Source organism: Astatotilapia calliptera, chromosome 23 (genome assembly GCF_900246225.1).
Source record: "Astatotilapia calliptera chromosome 23, fAstCal1.2, whole genome shotgun sequence".
Classification (NCBI taxonomy): Eukaryota; Metazoa; Chordata; class Actinopteri; order Cichliformes; family Cichlidae; genus Astatotilapia; species Astatotilapia calliptera.
In genome coordinates, this window is record NC_039323.1 from 23,495,441 (window position 1) to 23,518,486 (window position 23,046).

Consider the following 23,046-nt stretch of genomic DNA (forward strand, 5'->3'; position numbering starts at 1 on the left):
TTAGCAGTAGCTAGCATGGATATTTGGCCCCTGAAAGGACCCACTCCCAGAGGTCAAAGGTCAAATCATCTGCTACTCATAATTTTACTTAACACTGAGGTGTTTTGTGTCACAAAATAAGTAAAGAAATGAAAAATAAATTTAAGGGACAGTGTAATCACCTAAAATTTGCCTTGGTTTGAGCTCCACAAAGCAGGGATACCAAACTCAATCACAGAAAGCGAAAAAACTGAAACGACGCTTTAACATTTAGGCCAAACAGGATGAACATTTATTAAATAGACCAAAGGTCACCGTGTTTTGAACAGAACTGTGAAGAGAAAGCCATCATCCAGAAAAGCATTAGAGTCTTTAAGTGATGATGTGATGAACCCTGCTTCCAGGCCCCAACTACTTTGCATTTAATTGGCTGTTGTGTTTTTAACATATCTTAATGGTTTGTATCTTGTTCTATTTAATCTCAACAAGCCCCTAAAAACAGTGAGTAATCACTGTCGGCCTCTCTCGGTTTTTATTACCGCTATTCATTTTAAAGCTCAGCTTTTAAACCCTTACGATGTAACTACAGTCCAGCCCATGCAGCAGTATATTAATGACTAACCTCATATACTGTGGATGGATTATCTCAGTTGTTCTCATAACTGAAGTTTGGTCAATTTACAGCATCCTGCCATGCGACTGTATTTGTCCCTAACCATCGGGAACTTTAACTTTTATCAAGTCGAAGAAGTTAGCCTTTGTCCTCCAGATTCACTGTTATATTATGCTAACATAGCTGTGTTGCTAGCGATCACGTAGCTCATTATTATAAACCAGCTAGCCCAACTTCAGTAACCCTACAAACGTCACTGCTGTTTACTTTCCTGTCTTCATTTATGTCAGAAGCAGAGCTGTATGTTTTAATTTGTTTCAGAAATCTGTCAGTCAGAACATGGTACATTATATTCAGATGGAAACTAGTGAACTAACTCACCTGCTAACTTCTAACTCCGTAAAATTTCATAATTCTGTTTTCATAGATGCCTGGATGTTGATCTTAATTGTTACACCTGGTAGAGCAGCCACACCCTTAATTTTATTACAGATGAAAGAATTTAGACAGTTTTTTTTAAACTCTCAGTGATGCCGCAGTGATCGTTTGACTTATGGACCTGCAGCAGAGTTTGGGCCCAGACACAGCAAATTACGTCAGACTTAAAGATCCGATAGTCTGGTATCTCCTCGCTATGTTCAGTTAAAACGCATTTATGCAGCAGGACATGAGAAGAACTTTAACACAAAATAACATGTTGTCGCATAACATCTTAGACATAAAATTGACATTAAAAAACAAAGCAAAATAGCACGGTCAAACTGTAACACAATGACAAATGATAAAACACCCCTGAGCAATCCGGCTTCCACAGTACAGGCTGCATGTCTTATATAATATATTTTCTTTACACAGGACATCATCAATAATAACATGAAAAAGTTCCCTTCTCTCCTTAGAGTTTGGTCTTTTCTCTTGGCATTTTGTGCCATGGTACAGCATGTGGCTCAGAGGGTGAGGAATAATCCACGGGACCGGGAGTCAGAGATGATGTTTGGGGCTGATGGTCAATCTGTGGCAAAGCTCTTGAAATGGAGACCAGTCCAAATTGCTGCTCAACAATGTTAGATCAGTTTTTAAAGTTACTTACACACTTGATTTCAGTCTCAACAATCCGGGGAAGGTATCCGCAAATTTATTCATAACTTTGCTTTGGTAGCAGCATCGCTCTCTCTGCAAAACAGATAACTGACACACAGGGGTGTGTCTAAATGAGAACATGCCCAGCAAACACTTAACTCTCTCTCAGCCAAATAGCATGAATATTATTAAGTCTAATTACTGTGTAGCTCTGCTTGTTTTCTTTTAGGTGTGACTGAAGCTACTGCTGTCAGTAAAATTAATGTCCTTGTCTGTTCTAAGGTTGCTGTTGTGGCAGAGATTGGAGGGAGCACTGTTGATGAAACCACAAGAAGAATGATGCCCTTCATTACTGTAAGTGCTCTTTTCAGGCAATATAATTTCGTTGGGCGCCATGGAAAGCGAGAATTTTGAGGGCTTAAAGTTTTTGAAGTGCTATATGGTAAGCTCATTAGTTGTAAGATATTTTCTTGATGTTTGAATAACAGATGCTCACTACAGCTGTAGTCGTTCTGCCAAACAATTTAATCAGTCACTTAAGTTTTTTTATACTCTGATTTTGCATTTATGTAAGGTTTTATGCAGTGTCACAGTATAAATATAAGCATGTTTAAAAGGGAAAAGACAACGACAGCTGTGTCTTTAGATTCAGTAATATAGTCTCACTTTCTTGTGGTCAATATCTGTGCTTTACAGGCAGCTTGAAAAAAATGCTCTTACCAGCCAGATGAAGAAAAAAGAGGCAGAAAAGGCAGGTTTATTGGTGCAAGAGCTAGAGGAGGAACCCGCATGGCAAGGGCACAGTGACTTGTGCAAGAGTGGTATACCTTAGTGACTAGGTTTAGATAGACTGTACAAACTGTGGAGGTAAAATTAATTACAACTGACTGACAACTGACTTAAAACTCACTGACTCTGATGCTGCTGCCCGAACAAATGGCTGGAAAGCAGATTGAAATTTCCACAAGAGACTTGGAGAAGATATTCCGCATCTTGGTGTAGACATTAAAGTAGTCGTTCCCAAACTTTATCTGATGGCCCTATTATATATTCGGTGCCCACCTGGCACACACCTTAAGAAGTAGAATCTGTTCTCTTTTTGTTTGATGTAGTCGTTGTTACATTTCCAGACTTCTCCCTCCTTTCTCAGCATATAAACCGTGCTTTGTTTACTCCTGTTCCTCCTGAAATCCACAATCATCCATTCTTTTGTGTTCATTATGAGGTGATTGTTTCTGCACCATGCAACAAACTGGTTAACCACTTGCCTGTTCTAAGCTTTGTCCATCACTGAGACACTGTCTTTTAAACAGTTGTCTTCAATTCAGATGATATAAGGTAAAATATTTCTCATTAACTTGATTTTTGAGCGCCTACTTGGTTAATCCTTTTGTAAATAGCTTTTCTGTTGCCATGTGAGTTCAGTGTAGGGGGTCAAACAACTTGATGAGCACAACCTCCAAAACAACTCAAGTAGTATCGTAAATCTGATGTTGTTTGTTAAAAAAGGCACTAATATTTTTTTTCCAGGACCAATGATCGGTGAATGAGTGAAAAGCTGTGGTTCGCTGCATTTCTTTTTCTTTTAAACTGTATCACATTGATTTGTTATTTTTTTGTGTATACATTGGACATATTAGTTAATATGTTATAAACAAAAAAAGTATTATATTAAAAAAGCATACTGTTAAAATTTCATATTAGTCTGTATAAATAAAAAAGATAAACTGTCTTTGTTGTACAGGTGATTTAAATTATAGCTTACTGTATTATCCAAAATCCCATCTGGACAAACACACTTGGGGCCACCATGGAAACTGAGGACAAAAATAGCTGGGTCCCAGGCGGGTAACCGAAGTGGGTCCGAAATATCAAACATGCTTCTACCCATCTGGGCCACACACATGTTCTTTTGGCTGGGCCTGATTTGATTAATCCAATTGGACAAACACATTTTGGGCCACCATGGAAACAGAGGACAAAATTAGCTGGTTTCCCAAGTGGGCCCCAAATATTAGCCCTGCTACTCCACATTTGGGTCCCACTTGTGTGTGTTGACTGGGTGGGGTGTTCCACTGAATTTATTTTCTAGGTTTTAAACATATTAAGAAGAAAAAAGACTAATGAAAAGACTTCGAACGCTTGTTAATGACCCAGACAAAGTGTGTACACAACCATTTACCTAAAAATGCAATCTGCCTTTGGTGGTTAGCAACTGTGACATTCAGTAGTGCCCTCATTGTTTTGACACACAAAACAAAAACAAATGACTCTCCTGCACACCAACTACACAAAACCATACAAAAAACTACACCCTCAAAACATGCCAAATTACACAAACCTCAAAACTCAATATAGCGCGCTCTTTCGCGCTGATGCACAGTGTGTAGGGGTGTTCCAGTCATCTTAAATACACGATGATTCCCCAGAGGTAACAACCAAGTTTAACTTTTTGCCTTTAACTTTCTTAGCATAAAGAGTGAACACACAGGATGATTTTATTTTTGTCACCGGGTGGTGTTGAGGTCTGAATCTGAGGGCAGCTCCTGTAATCACAAAGAGAAACGAATCATCACAGTCTCTCAAATGTGAAGTTCATCTCTCACAGCTGGAATAAAGCTGAACCCTCGCTGTCCTCTCACACTTAAGGATCTGAAGTTCCCTTTTTTCAATTCTGTTGACAGCTGTGAACTGTTTGTTAAAAAGGCCAAAACTCTATGTACATACAGATTATCTTGTATAATATTTATCCACAGTGTGTGGTACAGTTATGTCAACATCGATCAAAATCTCTGAGGAATGTTTCCAGCATCTGATAAAGTGGTCAGTGAATGTAAATTGTAAAATCTCACAGAACAGCTCGTGCTCTTACAGATTACCAGTCTAATACATAAGATGAGCTACAGCCCACATTGCTTTCGATCTACTGATTTTGTTCCACACAAATGTGTGATGTGGTTTCAGTTATGTTTAAAGATAAATTCCCATAGATTTAAATCAAGGATGTATGGAGTGCCGGCTCTATTTATTATTTTTGCCCAGCAGAGGTCGCCTTTGTTAAGGAATTAAAACCTTCATGCTCTTTGGTTCGGTTTCTGCAGTTAAATAAATAAATAAAAAAGGTCCAAATGCACAGTGATTTATTATATATTGCGTCATTTTATTGTTTTTCGTCCTGCTTCCACTCATCATAAGGTCGCCGATGAGTGCTATACATTTGCAGTCATTTCTTAAGGCTATAAAACTCTCTATGCAGTAAAGCTACAGGTAGCAATAAATCCGTTGTTCAGTCACAGCACTTACATCCTCACATCCTTCATCTATATGATTAATGTCCAGCTGCGTTGTAATGCTCATCGTTGCTCTCCTGGGATGTCTCGTCACAGCAGACAAGCGTGTGATGTCATCAGCAGCTCCAGTCAGTCCGTTTTTATCAGGACAGCCCAGCTCAGTGTCGCCTGTGTCTCCGGTGTGAAACAAGCAGTGGAGATCTGCCCCTGGAAACAAAAAAGGGGGATCAGGGTTGTTTCATTGTTTTCCTTTATCAGCAAAGGCAAACTCTCAGACTTAAGGATTACTCCTGACTCTGGCAACTCTGAGTTTTGTTTCTTCTTTTGTGTGAAGGTAAGCTCTTGGAACTTGTACTTGCACTCTGGTCAAGATGCTGAAAACGGGTCAAAATGTTCATTGCTTAATGTCACGTTGTTGTCATATCAGGCACGAGCACAGAAAGAAATTAAAATGTGTGAATGATGTGGAAGAATTAAAAGACAAGCTGAAAAAAACAAACAAACAAACGTCAAGTCCAATTTGAACTGTTTAAAATGTTGGTGGGAGCTTATGGTGTGACATGAGTCCACAACATATTTACCGACTTACCAAAGTGATGCAGTAAAATCACTTATTAGCCACTTTATTAGGTACATGTGCTAGTACCGGGCTGGACTCTTTCTCTTCAGACCTGCCTTCTTACTAGCATAGATTCAACAAGATGCTGGAAACAATCCTCAGAGATTTGGGGCCATATTGACTTCATAGCATGTCAAGCATGGGTACACTGTGGTCATAAATGGATGGACATGGTCAGCAACAAAACTCAGGCAGGCTGTGGTGTTTAAATGATGCTCAACTGGTGCTGAGGGGGCCAAAGTGTGCCGAAGAACTATCCCCCACACCATAAGACCAGCAGCCTGACTGTTGATACGAGGCAGCATGGATAAATGCGGTTATCAGAGAAAAAAACATTTTTCAATCTTCTATTTTCCACTTGGGGTAAATTTGAATTGTAGCCACATTTCCTGTTCTTAGCTGACAGGAGTTACACCCAACATGGTCTTCTGCTGCTAGTAAGATGCTTTTCTGCACACCTTGGTCGCAACAAGCACAGTGTTGGGTAAGTTACTTTAAATTAGTAACTTAGTTACATTACTAGTTACTTCTATCAAATGTAACTCAGTTACTTCAAGTTACTCGTTACTTTCAAAGTAACTAGTTACTAGGGAAAGTAACTTTGGTTTTAAGTTAATTTTAACTTCTTTGTGCCCCCCTTTCCCTGTTAATGCCCTACCTGGCCCCCTGGCAAAACTTTGCTAGACCCGCACCTGCACAGTTACCAGCTGTCAGCTACATAAAAAAGGATCCTGGGGTTATTTGTCTCTCAGAAACAGTTCATAACTTCCCTTCAACTCATTCATGTCACCTAAAAGGTAAACCTGTTTCTCCATCACCTGTTCAGTTTTGATGATTCAATAAGGACATCTCCTGGTTTCATTATAACTTCTTACCTGAAGTTCAGTTCACCTGACACTCGGACCGGCAGCCGCCTCAGGTCTCTCCTCCTCCTCCCTCCCCTTCCTCTCATCCACCTGCTGGCCTCCACCACTTGCTAATGTTACTGAATCTGTGGAAGCTCCGCGATAGCCACCACACGAAGTAACGAATAACGAGCCTATCTAAATCCCAGTAACGACTAACGCGTTCCTGATTTTGGCATAATAACTAGTTACCGTGCTCGTTACCACAATAATAACGTAGTTACTGTAACGCGTTACTTAATAACCCGTTAGTCCCAACACTGGCAACAAGTTATGCAGGATGGTCATTCTCCTCTGAAGGCATTTTCACTCAGACAACTGCCGCTCATTGCATATTTTCTCCTCTTCAGATCACTCTCTGTAAACCCTAGCGATGGTTGTGTAGGAAAATCCCAGCAGATAAGCAGTTTCTGAAATTCACAGACCACCAACAGCCACGAGGCATTCAAAATTGTTTTCTTCCAAGTTCTGTTGCTCAATTTGAACTTGAGCAGGTTGTCATGATCAGGTCTGGACACCTAAATATGTTGAGCTACTGCCGATGAAATGTACAGGTGTACCTAATAAAGTGGCGGGTGACTGTATATGCTTTCTGTAACACCTAACAAAAAGCTGCAATAGCATGAGTGGGAAAAACACAGATTTCCAGGACAGGACGGTGTTTTCAGTGAAGGGCATTTCTCATGTAGAAGTGGTTAAATCTCTGAGTTCTCACACAAATGGATTACACACCAAGGGAGTGACTGCACGAATAGATATTGGATGTCTTTTTTGCATAGCAGCAGGAAATCATACTGCATGTAGTGTTTTCCCTTTTTTTGGGTGTGTTCAAGAGGATATTAATCTGTTAAAGTGACAAAGATTTCCTGAATTAGCAGCCAGAGGAGGTGGAAATTAATTACATTTGTGCTGCAAGATTATAGATGGGTTGTATGACACTGACATACTGAGAGGAGAAACTCAGAAAGAGTTTGATGTCGAGAGAGACTTTCTGGTGCTGCATTAAACTGTAGATATGAAAGGTAGACTCATTAATGACAGTTTATGAGGTGGTGCAAATGCTTTAATGTAATCAACAGCTTTAAAGTTATTGTGCAACGCCTTTGTCACCGAAGACACAGACTTTGGTTTTAGACTACCCAGCTCAACGTTTGACTTTTTCCTGCCAAAGCAGGTTTAACCCTGTTATTTAGTTTAGTTACAAACGTGAATCTTCATCTATTAGCATCTGCAAGAAACATTTAAGAGGATTTAAAATATTTTCTGTTAGGGTACAGTTTTCTGGCCCTTTAAGGCCTGCGTGAAGATCAAAATTGGCATGGTAAGTTACTTTTACTTAAGCTGTAGGCTATAGGCATTAATTTATGTGACATAAATTTAATATTTATGTTTTAATTTGCTTCTCTATTTATTAACCTTTCTCTCCCCTTGATGTATTTACTGTTGCATTTAATATTTCAGTTTTTATTGCATTATTAATTTTTTTTAATACTAAATATATTCTTATACATATGTTCAACCACAGTTTGCAGTGAGGTAAAAAGTGAATTAAAAAAAAAGTCTTGCAAACATAAGAAAAGTTGTTGTTGTAGTTAAATTAAAATATCTCTAAGTAGCAGCTGCTTTGATGTTAGCTTCTTCTATGCTACAGTCCTGTGCAGAAGTCATGAGCCAATCCCCGTTTCTTTATATTTTTCTAGGAAAATGGGAAATGGGTGGAGGGATTTATTGTAACAAACGTGTAATTACAGTGTGTAAGGCAAAAACAGAGTTTGTACAATTCAAAGCTCTTCTTTGGATGTTTCTGCCTTTTGTTCTGTTCTCTGTCAACATGATCCCACACTGCTCCGGTAATGCTGGGGTCCAGGTTTTGGGGAGGCCAATCCATGACTGATAGTGCTCCACTGTGTGTTTTTCTATACAAGTATGATTTTATTGCATTGGCAGTGTGTTTGGGATGATTGTCATGCTAAAAAATGAAGCTGCTGCCAATCAGATGCTTTCAAGATGGTTTTGCACGATGGTACTTTTCTGTGTTCGTAATTCATTAATTTTGACAAGATCTCCAACACCACTGGCTGAAATGCAGGACTTTGGGGTTTTTCCTGTTACTGTATGTGAAATGACATCCTGTTCATCTGCTGTAGATAGTTTTGTTTCTTTAGACCTGCCACTTCTTTTGTCCTCTGACACACTGCACAATATGCTGAGATATGCTGAAATTTTGAAGTAACAGCTTTTTGAGAATCACTTTGTTCTTGCAAAAATACAATGTTATGTCAGACTGTGTTATCTTTGGCATTTTTTATAGATTCAACTAAAGCTATGTGAACAAACGATGTGTTTTTGTGACAGGCTGCTAACAACAAAGTGCCTAAAGATACAATTTAAAATGGTTTCTTTGCTGAGTTATGTGTTATGTAGCCACAACACTGGTTCATCCCTTGAGTTAGGAGACTTTTTTGTGCTTGAATGATTGTGAAGTAGCTTAACAAACAAAAAAAGCATTCTTCTGAAAATGGGTGAAAAAGCAGCCACTGTGCCTCCAAAAATATATTTCTGGCTCCTTGGAAGCAAAATAGAAAGAAATGAGGGGCTCCAGACGTTTGCACAGCACTACATGTGTCAGGAAAAACTGAGCTTCTTGTTGACTGAAGGATACATGCTTTTTTAATGTACGAGCCACACTAGGTTCAAGAGCTTCTGCCACACCAACTGTACAGGTATTTGACGTGGTGATGTCTTCTGGCTAAACTTTGGTTAAACCTGCTCACGGTGCTTAATAAGCATGCAGGAAGGAAGGAAGGGAGAACGGAGGAAGCAACAGGTCAAATCTGTAACCTCATCGTCCAAAAAAGGAGAGGACTGCTCATTACAAGTTAAAAACATGAAGCTACAAGCATTTCCGTCTCAGTTTCAAAGGATGGGGGACCTGATATTGGCTTTGAAAGATAATTAGAAGGCAAAATTACAAATGTAATAGTAAAAATAATAATACGAAGATACCAAATTTTAATGCTAAATGTGTTATTTTATGGTCCTGGCAGTACAGAGCACGTGAACGTTGAGTTTGTTTCCAGCTCCTGTCAGCACATTGTGTGCTGGATCAGCCCAGCAGCTGCTGCAGCTCAGGAAGTGTTGTTGTTATTATCGGGCCTTTGGGAGAAAACTATTTGGGATAGTGGTGACATTTTTACCTGTTCCTCCAACACTAATAAAAATAACATCTAACAAAGTATAAAAATATCATCCAGTCTAATGGCGAGTGTCCAAAGGCTATGCTTTTAATCTGTATGCGACCAGCACCTGTAATATGTTGTGTGCATATTTGGAGAAATTTCTTTCCTCAGCTGCAACTCTTGTGACTTTTCTTTAGGAAACGTATGAAGATCAGAGCGCACATGGATCTGAGCTACATCGTGCTACTCCTGGTCCTGTGCTCCCTCAACAAGGTACTTAAATGTTTTCCTTTACTATTGATAACAGGGACAACAGTCTGGTACATATTTATGAGTTGAGCATTAACTGTCACACCATGAGTTGATGTTTTAAGGTTTTTTTTAGTAAAGAAAATGATAAGTTGGCCCTGCTGGAATAAATGATATATCTTGAGAGCATTTTCCTTTTTTTAATGTCAGATAAATGTTCCCAGATGTATCACAGAGTGTTGAATTTGCATTTGAAAAATAATCTCAGCTATTTAAAATAAACTTCATGCAAACTCGTTGTTTCTAACAAACAACTCTCTGTCAAAATACAGTAAACTCTTTTTTTTATTGGCTAAGTTTGGCTCTTTTGATTGACTGTTGCTTCCCTAAAGTTACAGAACTTGTAGTAGATCAAGTCAGAGCACAGCCACAGTAAACAGAAAGCAGAGTCTCTTTTGGTTCTAGGGTTTCACCTCTCAATAAAAATATTCTCGTGCTCAGCAGGTAAATACAACCTCACAACATGACAAATTTACATCGTGTCAGTATTTATTTATCACAAATGGAGCCACAGTTAGCACGTTAAATGTAAAAGTTCAAGACACTAAAATTAGAAAAAGAATGACCAAGTGTGGTTTGTTTGGAAGGATTACCAGAAGAAAGTGTCTTCTCTCTAAAACTAACACAACAGCTCGGCTTAGGCTTGTAAAGCTGCACCGGAACAAACCACCAAACTTCTGGAACAGTGCCCTTTGAACAGATGAGACCAGTGCGATGATTGGCCATAATGCACAAAGCCAAAAACCTCATACCAGCTGTCAGCACAGTGGTGGAGGGGTCATGATATGAGCTTGTTTTACAGCCCAATAGAGTCCAATGTGAGAAACTCTGTCTGGCAACTAAAGCTTTTTACTGTAAGAGTATAACTTCCAAGCTAAACGTATGGGATAACAGTTGAGTAGATGGCTAAATTATGTATAAAAAGTCAATTATTTTGCTTTGAGTATAGCATGAAAGGTGCTTTATGGAATAGGTTCTCCGTATGAGAGATAAACAGGATGGGACGAGTTGAGGAACACCAGCTCGAATGGTTGAATTACACATTTTTGACATTTGCAAATTTTGTGTTTCCAGATGCTGGTGGAGGCAACAGCTAAAGACGCTCACAAGGAACCAGCGAATCATTCAGTGAACCATGGAGATCTGTTGAGACTGTCTAAAATCACCATGGCCCAGTACAGATGTTTCCAGAGGATAACAGAGTCGCAGCACAAAACAAAAACGACTGGTGAGCAGTGGTAGACATGCACAGTATCACACCATAAAAATACTCAATGGCATGTAAAAGTTCTGCATAAATGCAGTAAATGCTGCAGGTATAATCTGTATATGTACCTAAAGAATTGTGTATTTTGTATTACAGTACTAAAATCTATTAATATGACTATAAAAATAATTAAAATGAAAGGAAAAGCAGAACTGAACTTTCATGCCTTTCTTCTTTAACGTGATTTTGCCGGTCTGTCTTCTGCCTCTGTTAGCGGAGCCGATGTGCAACATGACGTGGGACGGCTGGCTGTGCTGGGATGAAACTAAAGCTGGCGTTAAAGAGCAGAACTGTCCAGACTACTTTGATGATTTCGATACACACGGTAAATCTCTGTGCCCTCTGTGATTTCATATAACGTCATTAACCTTGAGCGTTCACATTATTTTTCCTTTATGTCATTAGGGTTGTTAAACTGAGAGCTGTAAAATCACTATAGACGGTATCGATCAGTCAATCAATAAATGATTCGAACTTTTATGCAGTTTGAATTAAAGCTTCGGCTGCTGCCTGGGCTACATCCTGCTTGGCCTGTCGGTACCTGTCAGCTGCTTCTGAAGTCCCACAGGGTTACCAAGCCTGGACTCCTCCTTTAGCTTGATGGCACTCTCCCCCTCTGCTGTCCACCTTCTGTTTAAACTCAACAGTCCCAAAGTATCAACATAATAAAATGACGATTTATTTTCAAATCTGCTCACAGTGATGGCTCAAAAAGTTTGCACAGAGACTGGAGAGTGGGCACGGCATCCGGAGAGCAACAGGACGTGGACCAACTACACAAACTGCAAAGCCAACTTCACACATCACGGAGAGGTAAAAGTGAACAAAGTACAATAAAATCAGTAAAGCACAATAGAAGTCGATAGCCAATAATTAATGCAAACCTGTATGTATTGTGTTTTGTAGCAGGCAACAATGACTCACTTCTACTTGGTTATGATCGGTCATGGACTTTCGCTGCTGTCTTTGCTGATTTCACTGGGAATTTTTTTCCATTTTAAGTAAGTCTGGCACTGTTCTTGTTTATATTTTATAGTATATTATTTTATATTTTATCTTTTGTATTGCTCTTACTGTGATTAGTTAAGATTTTGTACACCCACTTTATTAGGTACAGAACTCAAATGCAAAGCAAATATCTTGGCAACAAATCACGTGGCAGCAACTCAGTCCATTTAGGCGTGTAGACGTGCCTGCTGAAGTGAAAACTGAGGATCGCTCATTTAAGTAACTTGAATGTGATATGGTTGTTGATGCCAGACAGGGGGGACTGAGTATTTCAGAAAATGCTCAGCTTTTTGCCACACAGCAATCTCTAGAGTTTACATAGAGTGATCGGGGGGGGGGTCTGTTTCAGTTCTCTGGGTGACGATGTCTTGAGAGAAGAATGGCTTTAGTGCTTAAAGCTGCTAAGAAAGCAACAATAACTCAAATAACCATTTGTCGTAACCAAGCTATGCAGAAAAACACCTCAGTCTTGAGACAGATGATTTACAGCAGCAGTTGTAAGCCACTCCTGTCAACTAAGAACATGAGGTTGAGGCTACATTTCACCAAAATTGGACAATAAAAGAAGAAAAAGAAAGATGTTGCCTGGTCTGATGAGTCCTGCTTTGACATTAACATGGTGTGGTCAGAATGATGAAAACCACATGAAAGCATATCCGTGCTTTCATCCATCCTTCCTAATATCAGCAGTTCAGGCTTGTGGTGGTGTCATGGTGTGGGGGTATTTTCTTTCCATACTTTGGGCCACTTAGTAACAACTGAGCATCTTTTAAACGCCACAGCCTTCCTGAGTATTGTTGCTGACAATGTCTATCCCCTTATGATAACAGTGTACCCATCTTCTCTGCATTTTCACTCTGAATTGTTTTGTAATAAGTAGCAGAGGCTTGTAATGCTGACAACAGAAAGCAAGGAGTCAATGGAGACAAGTCACATACAACAAATGAGACCAAGTTTCATTGTAAATTTATGTTAACTGCATAAATGTGTTGAAAAGTCTTGGGACTTAAATTAAAGAAAAAGGTTAATTACTAAAAAGTTTTCAAACTTTCAATCCCAGTATTTCATGTCCCATAGAATTTGCTAAATTCTGTTTTTTATTCCCTTAAATCTCCACAATTTAAATTGCCATAGATTGTTTTTCTTCTTGGTAGCTTTAATACATTTAATTTTCCTATCTCATCAGGGCCATTTAGAAACCCAAGTTTTAGATAACATTATTAGTTTGTTATTACTAACTTTCAATGCAGGAGAAACTAGATTTAGATCTTGCACATTCACAGCAGTTAACAGCTGTTTAAAGGCTATCAAGCTGACATCTGAAAGTGCCCGAAATTGTTAGAAAGAAATCCCTAAGTAATAATATTAATAATAAATTACAAAATGCATTCCTTATTGCAACAATATACATCTATGCATGAACATCCGTCCATTTCTGATGCAGTTTTTGGCATGATGCCTGGACCTGTTTTGACTGGGGAGATGGGGTCGGTGTCTCAGTGGTGCTTGTTGTGACCTTATGGACAAATCTGTGATTCAAAAGTAAAAATCTAATGTGTCTTCTTTTCTAATAACCATCAGGAGTCTGAGCTGCCAAAGGATAACTCTCCACAAAAACCTCTTTCTCTCCTTCATACTTAACTCGATTGCGACCGTTATTGTGCTCACAATGTTAGCGAAGCAAGGACACAAATATGCTGACTCTGTGAGTGACCTGCTTTTCCACCTTTTATATTGGATAGTAACTCAGGCTCCATTTGTTTGAGTCGTGTAAAAACACGTTTTGTTTTCCTTCAGATAAGCTGCACACTGATGGAGTTTATCCATATGTACCTGATGAGCTGTAACTACTTCTGGATGCTTTGTGAGGGCATCTACCTGCATACTCTGATAGTTGTGGCTGTGTTTGCAGAAGAACAGCATCTCCTTTGGTATTATCTGCTGGGTTGGGGTAAGTTAAAGACATGTGAATATTTATGCGTGCATACTTCCTGGCTATCAAACACAAATGTCACTCAACATTATTGATTTCACAGGCTTTCCAATCATGCCGGCAGTGATATACTCAATAGCGCGTAACTTTTACTACAGTGACAAGTGAGTCTTTGGATTCACACATCCTTTCAACAGATATCACGTGTTCCCATCCCATCTGGATATAATGATCTGATCTGTTCCCTCACAGGTGCACCATAAACACTTCCTTGCTTTACATTATCCATGGACCCATCTGTGCTGCATTGGTGGTGAGTACTAAACTCTGTTTCACGTGTTTGTTGGTGCTAGTCGGGCTTGTCTGAGTACTTCAGCAGCTACTGATCTGCTGGGATTTTCCCAAAGAACCATGATGGTCTGAAAAAGAGAAAATGTCCAGTTAGCGGCAGTTCTCTGGGTGAAAATACTTTGTTGATGTCAAAGGTCAGAGAAGAATGGTCAGACTGCTTTGAACTGACAGGAAGAGGAAAATAACTCTAATAACCACTTGTTACAACCAAGGTACGCAGGAGAGCATCTTAATAGCAGCAGAAGACCACACCAGTCTGTCCTGTCAGTTAAGAACAGGAAACCGAGTCTACAATCCATCCTTATAGGATCACCTTACATCAATGTGTCAGGCTGCTGATGGTGGTGTAATGATATTCAAGATATTTTCTTTGCACATTTGGGCCCCTAAGCACCAAAGTATTGCTGCTGACCATGTCCATCCCTTTATGACCACAGTGCACACATTTTTTGATGACTGCAGAATAAAAAATCTCAGATCATCTCAGTATATTTTCTTGAACATGACAATAAGTTCACTGTACTCTAGTGGCCTGCACAGCCACCAGACCTCGATCCAACAGAGCATCTTTGGGCTGTGCAGCTGATAAATCTGAAGCAACTGTGTCATACTGTCATGTCAACATGGATCCAAAATCTCTGAGGAGTGTTTCCAGCACTTTGTTGAATCTGTCTCATGCAGAAATAACCTGGGTGGCTGTAGCTTAGAGGGTACAGTAGCTCACTTACTAAATGAAAGGTTGGGGATTTGATCTCTGGCTATCCAAATATTCTTGGACAAGATGCTAGCTCCAAGTTGCTTGCGAGTGTTAATGTTATATAGAACGGAGCATATGAAAAGAGGTAAATGGGTGAATGACGCATTTCCAATCTTTGAGTACTTATGTGGAGTAGAAAAGCACTTCACAAGAACCAGTTCATTGATTCCCAGTACTTCCATACCAACTGCATTGAAAGCAAACAATACCACTTTATATGCTAAAGTAAATTATGACCAACAAACTTTGACAATTTTCAGTTGACTTGATGTAAACATTGCACTGATGATATACAATGCACAAAATAATTCAAGCTGTATTAAGAAGAAAGTATGGACTTGGAGGCAAAGGTATGTTAAAGAAGGCAGGGGTCAAAAGAAATTTACAAAAAAACAACACATCTATCTGGTAAAGAGGTAAAATTGTGGAAGCTGTCATAAGGAATTAAGATGGTGTACTTCACTATATACGCTAATTTATAAAACTCTAGAACCACCTATTGTCCTTATATCTTGTACGCTATGTATTTTGCTTTATGAGCAGGCTGCCTGAAGGTCTGGCACAGGTTTTCTTTCGGTGTTGACTTGATAAGAACTATCCTGTCCTTTTAATCTGCGTCTGATATTTCAATAAAAAGTTGTGTGTGCCTACTTTGACTCCAGGTGAACCTTTTCTTCCTGCTGAACATCGTTCGGGTTCTCATCACCAAGCTGCGAGTGACACACCAGGCCGAATCCAGCCTCTACATGAGGGCTGTGAGAGCCACCCTCATTCTCATCCCTCTTCTCGGTATCCAGTTTGTCCTGCTCCCATATAAACCTGATGGCCACTCTGAGATCTATCACTACATCATGAACATCCTGATGCACTACCAGGTCAGTCCATGCATCGGAGAAAGAGGCATAATAATGTTAATATTAGCACATATTTTACGTAATAAACTTTCTTTGTTTTATTCAGGGTCTCTTGGTTTCGACAATATTCTGCTTCTTCAACGGGGAGGTGAGTAATTGAGCAAATTAATAAATGAACAGTTGCCGATTCTTCCATAAAAAATAATTAATTGCCTTTATTGTCACTATACAGTTGTACAATGAGAAACAGAGCATCTCCTACTCAGTGTAAACATGCTGGGGGGGGGTACAGTTCTGCAGCGTTATGTACATATGGTCAATATTAACATAGGGAAAAACATATATATATACATACATATAAAATGTACAATATACAAGACGTAAGTGATATGTAATAAATAGTGTTATGTATATACAGTTGAGTTGTTGCACATAGAATTGGTATTGCACAGTGGTGGTCCTTAGAGGAAGTGGGAAGTGGGGGGCTGTGCTATCTGTGCATGTGTGAGTTCAGGGTGGTTATCGCTTTGGGGAAGAAACAGTTTTTGAGTCTGTGGGTTTTTGTGCTGATGCACCTGTAGCACTTCCCTGAGGGAAGCAGGCTGAACATGTTGAAGCCAGGCTGGGAGCTGTCCTTGATAACGTTTGCTGCTCTGCTGAGGCAGCGGGAGGAATAAATGTCCATCAGGGAGGGGAGAGGGCAGCCGATGATCTTTTGTGCTGTCTTGACCACACTCTGAAGCCTCACTCTACCTGCTTTGGTGCAGCTGCCGTACCATACCGTGATGCAGTAGGTTAGCAGGCTCTCAATGGACGAGCGGTAGAAGGTCAGCAGCAGGTTGGAGTTCAGCTTGTACTTCCTGAGGACTCTCAGGAAGTGCAGCCGCTGTTGGGCCTTCTTGATGACCGCTGAGATGTTTCCTGTCGAGGAGATGTCAGCAGAGATGAGGACACCAAGGAACCGGAAAGTGTGGACCCTCTCCACACACTCCCCGTTGATGTAGAGGGGGGCCAAGTCGGTGCTATGTCTCCTGAAGTCAACAATGAGCTCTTTGGTTTTCTTAGTGTTCAGTGCCAGGTTGTTTTCTGAACACCATGCTGCCAGCTTCAGGACTTCCTCTCTGTACTCTGCCTCGTCTCCCTTCGAGATGAGTCCGACTACCGTGGTGTCATCAGCAAACTTGATGATGAGAGTGTTGTTGTGGGTCGAACTGCAGTTGTGGGTGTAGAGAGAATACAGGAGGGGGCTCAGCACACAGCCCTGTGGGGAGCCGGTGCTCAGTGTGCGAGTGGAGGAGAGATGAGGGCCGAGTCTTACAGTCTGGGGCCGGTTTGTGAGGAAATCCTTTATCCAGGCACATATGAGAGGAGGGAGGCCAAGAGTGACCAGTTTGGTGATGAGGATGTCCGGGATGATTGTATTAAAGGCTGAGCTGTAGTCTACAAAGAGCATTCGGACGTAGCTTTGCCGCTGCTCTAGGTGACTCAGCACAGCGTGGAGGGCTGTGGCGATGGCGTCTTCTGTGGATCTGTTTGCACGGTATGCAAACTGGTGGGGGTCGAATTCTGGGGGGAGGTAATCCTTGATGTGCTGAAGGACTAGTCTCTCAAAGCATTTCATGATTACCGGTGTGAGGGCCACAGGGCGGTAATCATTCAGGCTGGAGATGGGAGACTTCTTCGGCACTGGGATGATTGTGGCTGATTTTAGACAGGATGGGATGGCTGCCTGATTCAGTGAGAGGCTGAAGAGTCTGGTGAAGATGAGGGTGAGCTGGTGTGCGCATGCTAAGCAGATGAAAGTTATGGGGCAGATTTCCATTTGCTAGTAGCTTTTCCCTGGAATTCCCACTAAGCGGTCAAAGAAAATTCTGCTCTGAAGGACACCATCATTAGTGAGACTGGTTTATTGACGATGTGACTGCTGATAGGAGTAGCAGGAGTAATCTTTAAGTTTGCAGAGCTATAGTCTTAAAGAAACTGGATATTATTCAGATGATAAGTTAGCTGACCTAAAGCCAAGAAAAACATATTGAGGGATGAAATGCGGCACTTAGTGAGGTCCATGAGTTATAGATTTGATTACATCCAAGTCTTTAAACAATTCCTTTACATATAAAATTACCTTAGTTTGTTCAACTTAAATGAAAATTGGCGACTGTGTATAAAAATTGTTGTAATTCCTCAACAGTTAATGTAGAAATGTTTGTAAAACCCCTTGAATTAAAGTTGAAAGTCTGCACTTTAATCACCTCTTGATTGTTTGATTTAAGAACCACTGTTGTTATATACAGAGTCAAAATCACAAAAATAAAAAAAGGTTCTCATGTTATAATGAATCGAGTGATTGGAGTTAAAATGTGCAGCTATGCTCAAACACATCGACTCATGCTGGGCACGAACGTTGTGGTTGAGGATTTCTTCAAAGACTTTGTGACTGTACAGTATACACATTTAATGACTTTGGAAAAAAAGGTTTGAGTGTACAGTTTTCTCTGACCACACAGTGCCAAAATGTACATTTTGACTCATTCCAGAAACTTGATGTTAGCCTGCTTTAATTATTCCGAAACCAGTTTTAATGTGTGTTTGCGATCATTGTCCTGTTGGACCCACCCAACTGTGTCTAAGTTTTAACTGCCTAGCTTTTGATTTGAGGTGAAGTTGATTAATTTGGAGGTAGTACTTCTCGTTCATTATTCCAACCATTTTGTGCAAAACTTTTTTGCAACACTGGCAACAAAACAGCCCCAGAACATGATGCTACCACCACTGTGCTTGACAGCTGGTACAGTGTTCCTAGCTTTGAAAGCCTCACAATTACTCCTCCAAACATACCTCTTGTTACTGTGGCCAAACAGCTCAATCTTTTAATCCAACCATGAAGCTTTTTTGCTCGTCAATGTGAGCAGCTGCAAATCTCAGTCTAGCTTAAAGGTGTCGATTTTGGAACAGCGATGTCTTTCTTGGTCAGCTCAGCCCATGTAAAACAGGCGTTACTGTGGACAGTGATGCTGATGTTTCAGTAGTTTCTAGTTCTTGAAATTCCAAAAATAAATCAAAATTTGTTTATCCTGTTCTTGTTTTGTTTTTTTTTAAGTTATGAAATATGTATGCTGTGCAATCACTCTACCCTGGAAAAAGAACAGTTCAATGAAATCATTAAAAGCACATCATTGCCATGACAGTCATGCCCATGATGAGTGAAAGTGAACTTCTGACCCCGACTGCATGAATTGTGCTCTGTTTTCTTCCAAATAGAGCACAAAGCGAGTGTTCGCCCAGGGCACCAAACAGGCTAGGACCGCTCTTGGAGATAAGTCCAACCACCAGCACGGATTTTTCTCTCATCGTCTTTGTTCCTCCTCTTGCAGGTTCAGAGCATTCTCCGGAGATACTGGAATCAACAGCGGATGCAGTTTGTCGGTACTTTCGCCAACGCTGACATCTTCCGCTCGGCCTCCTACGTGGCGTCGTCGCTGACCGAAGTCCACCGATGCTACAGCATCGAGAGTCACACTGAGCACATGAACGGCAAGAGCTACTCAGACATATTCCGATCGGACAGCCCTTTTGTGTGAAGCTCTTCAGGTTCATGACTTACTGTTTTGCTCTCCTCCCAAGGTTTTTGAGAAATAACACAGGTATTTCTTCCATTTTCAAAGCAAAAAACTAAACCAAAAGACACCCTCCCATATTTCACTTCATTAGAAGGACTGTGAGAACAAAGACTTAAGATCCTATGAGGATAATGCCATCAAACAACAATAAAGTGTACTGCACTGTGCAGATAACCTAGGGAATATTTCTTTTTTGTATTGTGCGGATATCTTTTCTGGGCATTTTCAAGAGCTTGATGGAATTTAAAAGTAAACGGTAAACTAAGTGAAATACTGCTTCCTCTATCATCACTCCTTCTGACACTTCAAGTTTCATGGAGGAGCTCAGTGTCGCAGCTGTTTGCTGTTAAGCTGAATAGCGAGCATGAAGAGCAAGAAGTTTTATTTATATTATTTGTAGTGGTTATCAATGGCATTTGTAAAGTATATGTAAAATAACGTAAACTAAAATAGAAACGGATAAAAAGACACATTCAAAAATAACCTGCTCGCTTTGCAAAATGTCAATTATGCTTTAGCTGTTTGTCAAATAAAGATATGCGGCATGGGACGAGGACTGAACTCAACTTTGAGGTAAATTTTCTATTTATGTAGTTCTTGTTTTCTGAGTGAGGTCCACAAAATAATTTTGCCTGGCTTGGCGACAGCTCCAGTCTCTATTAAGTTAATACTTAATAGATAAGTATACTGGTTTGGCTCACTGTTGTTGTATTCCAAAATGCTGGAGACGTGATTGATATGTTTGTACTTAAATTTGATTGTGTATGAATGACATGTTGTAAGGGACTTAACATAATGTTGTTTTCATTAGTTTCAGTTATAAACCATTCGTTGTATATAGCAATATTGTCACATAAACTCCTAACTTCTGGATCACTTATTTCACACAATGCACTGATAATTATTATCATTCTCACTGTTACTGTCATTTAAATCAAGTAAATGGGGGGAAACTGTATATGTCTGAGGTTAAAAGACAAAACTGTCCTGTAGAGCTGCTGGTTCTGGCCTTTAAAAACAGGAAGCACCTTTCCACTGCAGGTTTTCGGTGCAGGTGCAAGGTGGTGTGAAACTTTATAGGACAACATGGGGGAAACAACAATGAAAGCCAATAGGTTTGTCTAGGATCACAAGCGTGAGGCTGTCATGTAGAAGTCGACAGCATAGCTCGCAGGTCTGATATAAGGAAAATATAATTTTAAAATGCTTTAAACCTCAATCCTTTTGCAAAAGAGTTGCAATTGGTTGAAAAAAGTATTTCCAGCTCTATTGAGGCTTTACTTAACTGCCAAACATGTGATGCATGGCAATGTAGAGTCAGATGGCCCCAGCCTAGAGACCAGTTTGCAACCTCCTTGCAACCACAATGCAAACTACAGGCAATTTGCTCGTGACAAAAACAATCATAAGGAGGGTTTTGGTCTCTCTTTGCGATCGATTTCACCTGGCAGCAGGCAGCAACCTCCAGTAATCACTCTCTAACCAGTGGGGAAATCTATTTTTTTCACTTGCAACAGGCGGTTGTGTCCATGTAGCAGATAATTCTAGAGCAATGTGAACACAGAGAAATCTTTGGGAAAACAGCTCTTGGCTGTTACAGTCTACATGGTGAGGTTTTGTTTGAGTTGCTTGAGAGGACACACAGAACTTTGCTGTTCTTTAATTTTATGCTAGATTTTTTTATAATGGCATTTGTTCTGAATTTAACAAATAAGGACCCTCAGCAGTGTTCTAGAAGTATTTGCACTGGAGTGGGTACTTTTTGTGGGAAAGTTTCGGGCAATTTAGTTTCCAAAGGGAACAAATTTTCCTACCAGTGTCTTCTACAACTTATTAATTAAATCTTGCTAAAGCAATTCTAAGTAATTTTTTAAAATATTGCATGACAATGAATCCTCTAGTATGCAGTGCTTTGTGTCTCAGAAGAACAAACTGCACCTTGCTGTTAAAGAAATCTTTCACACTGGCTTATATTATAACATTTTATTCTTGGATTCTCAGCTTTGATTTCTTGAATTAGTAGTTTGGGATTTGCAATGTACTTTTTTGGTGAGAATGAGAAGACTGACATACATGATTGTGTTTCCTTTGTAAATAATAAATGGTAAATGGCCTGCATTTGTATAGCGCTTTTCTAGTCCCTAAGGACCCCAGAGCGCTTTACACTACATTCAGTCATCCACCCATTCACACACTGGCGATAGCAAGCTACATTGCAGCCACAACTGCCCTGGGACGCACTGACAGAGGCGAGGCTGCCGGACACAGGCGCCACCGGGCCCTCTGACCACCACCAGTAGGCAAACATGGGGTTAGTATCTTGCCCAAGGATATTTGGCATGCAGCCAGGATGCAGCCTGGGATCGAACCACCAACCTTCTGATTAGTGGCTGACCTGCTCTGCCACCTGAGCTACAGCCACCCAATAATAAATATCAAGCTGAAATATAGCTAGCTAAAGTTAGCTGGTAACCTAATGGCTAATTTTTGACAGAGCCATGCTAGGTGTTCGATTCCCTGATGAAGCTAACCGGCTAAAATTCCTCTGGCCCTGGTGGTTATGGCTACATAACCATGGCTATTTCTCATCTCTGCGTGAGTGAGAAAACATGTTGTTACAAAAACTATGCTACCAGGTGATTACCATGAAAGTTTCCTTACAAACATAGCACGCTATACTGGTCATAATTTGACAGGATTGCTTTGTGGTCACAAAATATCCAGAACGCAGAGAGATTTTTTTTGCAATGTAAGCAGTCTATATATGATGTATTTTACAGGCCTTTGATGTCACATTAGTCAGAGTAATGTTTTTATATTAGGTCTCAGTCACAGACCAAGAAACCAGTTCCTGACCCCCTTGTAAACTCCAGTCGCTAGGGGAAAATGTGTATTGGAGAATAGTTGCTGGAGGTTGCTTGTCGTTGCTAGGTGCTGCACCAAAAACACCTCATCACAATTTTGGCTGCTGGCATAATGTCACAGTCATGCATAGTTTGAATGCAAGACGGTGACCTGAACACTCATCAACTACTAGTCGAGAGCTGGTAAAAATCTGAAAAAGTGCAACACAAACAGGAAATAGAGAACATTCCCCTTCAAAGTAAAAGTTATGAATTACCAGCTTCAACTTAGAAGACAAATGGTTCCATTTAGCACTGCACTTTTCACAGTTTTGGAGAGTAGTTGTTGAGTGTTTGCAGACTAGTTGGCATCTTACATGCACTACAAGTGATTGCAACTATCCGCCAGGGACTATAGCATAGAGAGTTTTTCATGCAG

General features: G+C 40.2%; 1 protein-coding gene across 1 annotated transcript; it reads left to right on the top strand.

The window, feature by feature from the left end:
• The first annotated feature begins 4,912 nt into the window (after nt 1–4,912).
• Nucleotides 4,913–21,908, top strand: LOC113016673 (calcitonin gene-related peptide type 1 receptor-like). The gene is made up of 13 exons (XM_026159676.1): nt 4,913–5,296; nt 9,863–9,938; nt 11,049–11,202; nt 11,456–11,566; nt 11,942–12,054; nt 12,148–12,242; nt 13,831–13,954; nt 14,047–14,200; nt 14,286–14,346; nt 14,435–14,495; nt 15,953–16,165; nt 16,251–16,292; nt 19,519–21,908. The coding sequence occupies exons 2-13, from the start codon at nt 9,870–9,872 to the stop codon at nt 19,723–19,725; spliced, it is 1,404 nt and encodes a 467-aa protein (XP_026015461.1). The 5' UTR covers nt 4,913–5,296; nt 9,863–9,869; the 3' UTR covers nt 19,726–21,908.
• Nucleotides 21,909–23,046: the final 1,138 nt, after the last annotated feature.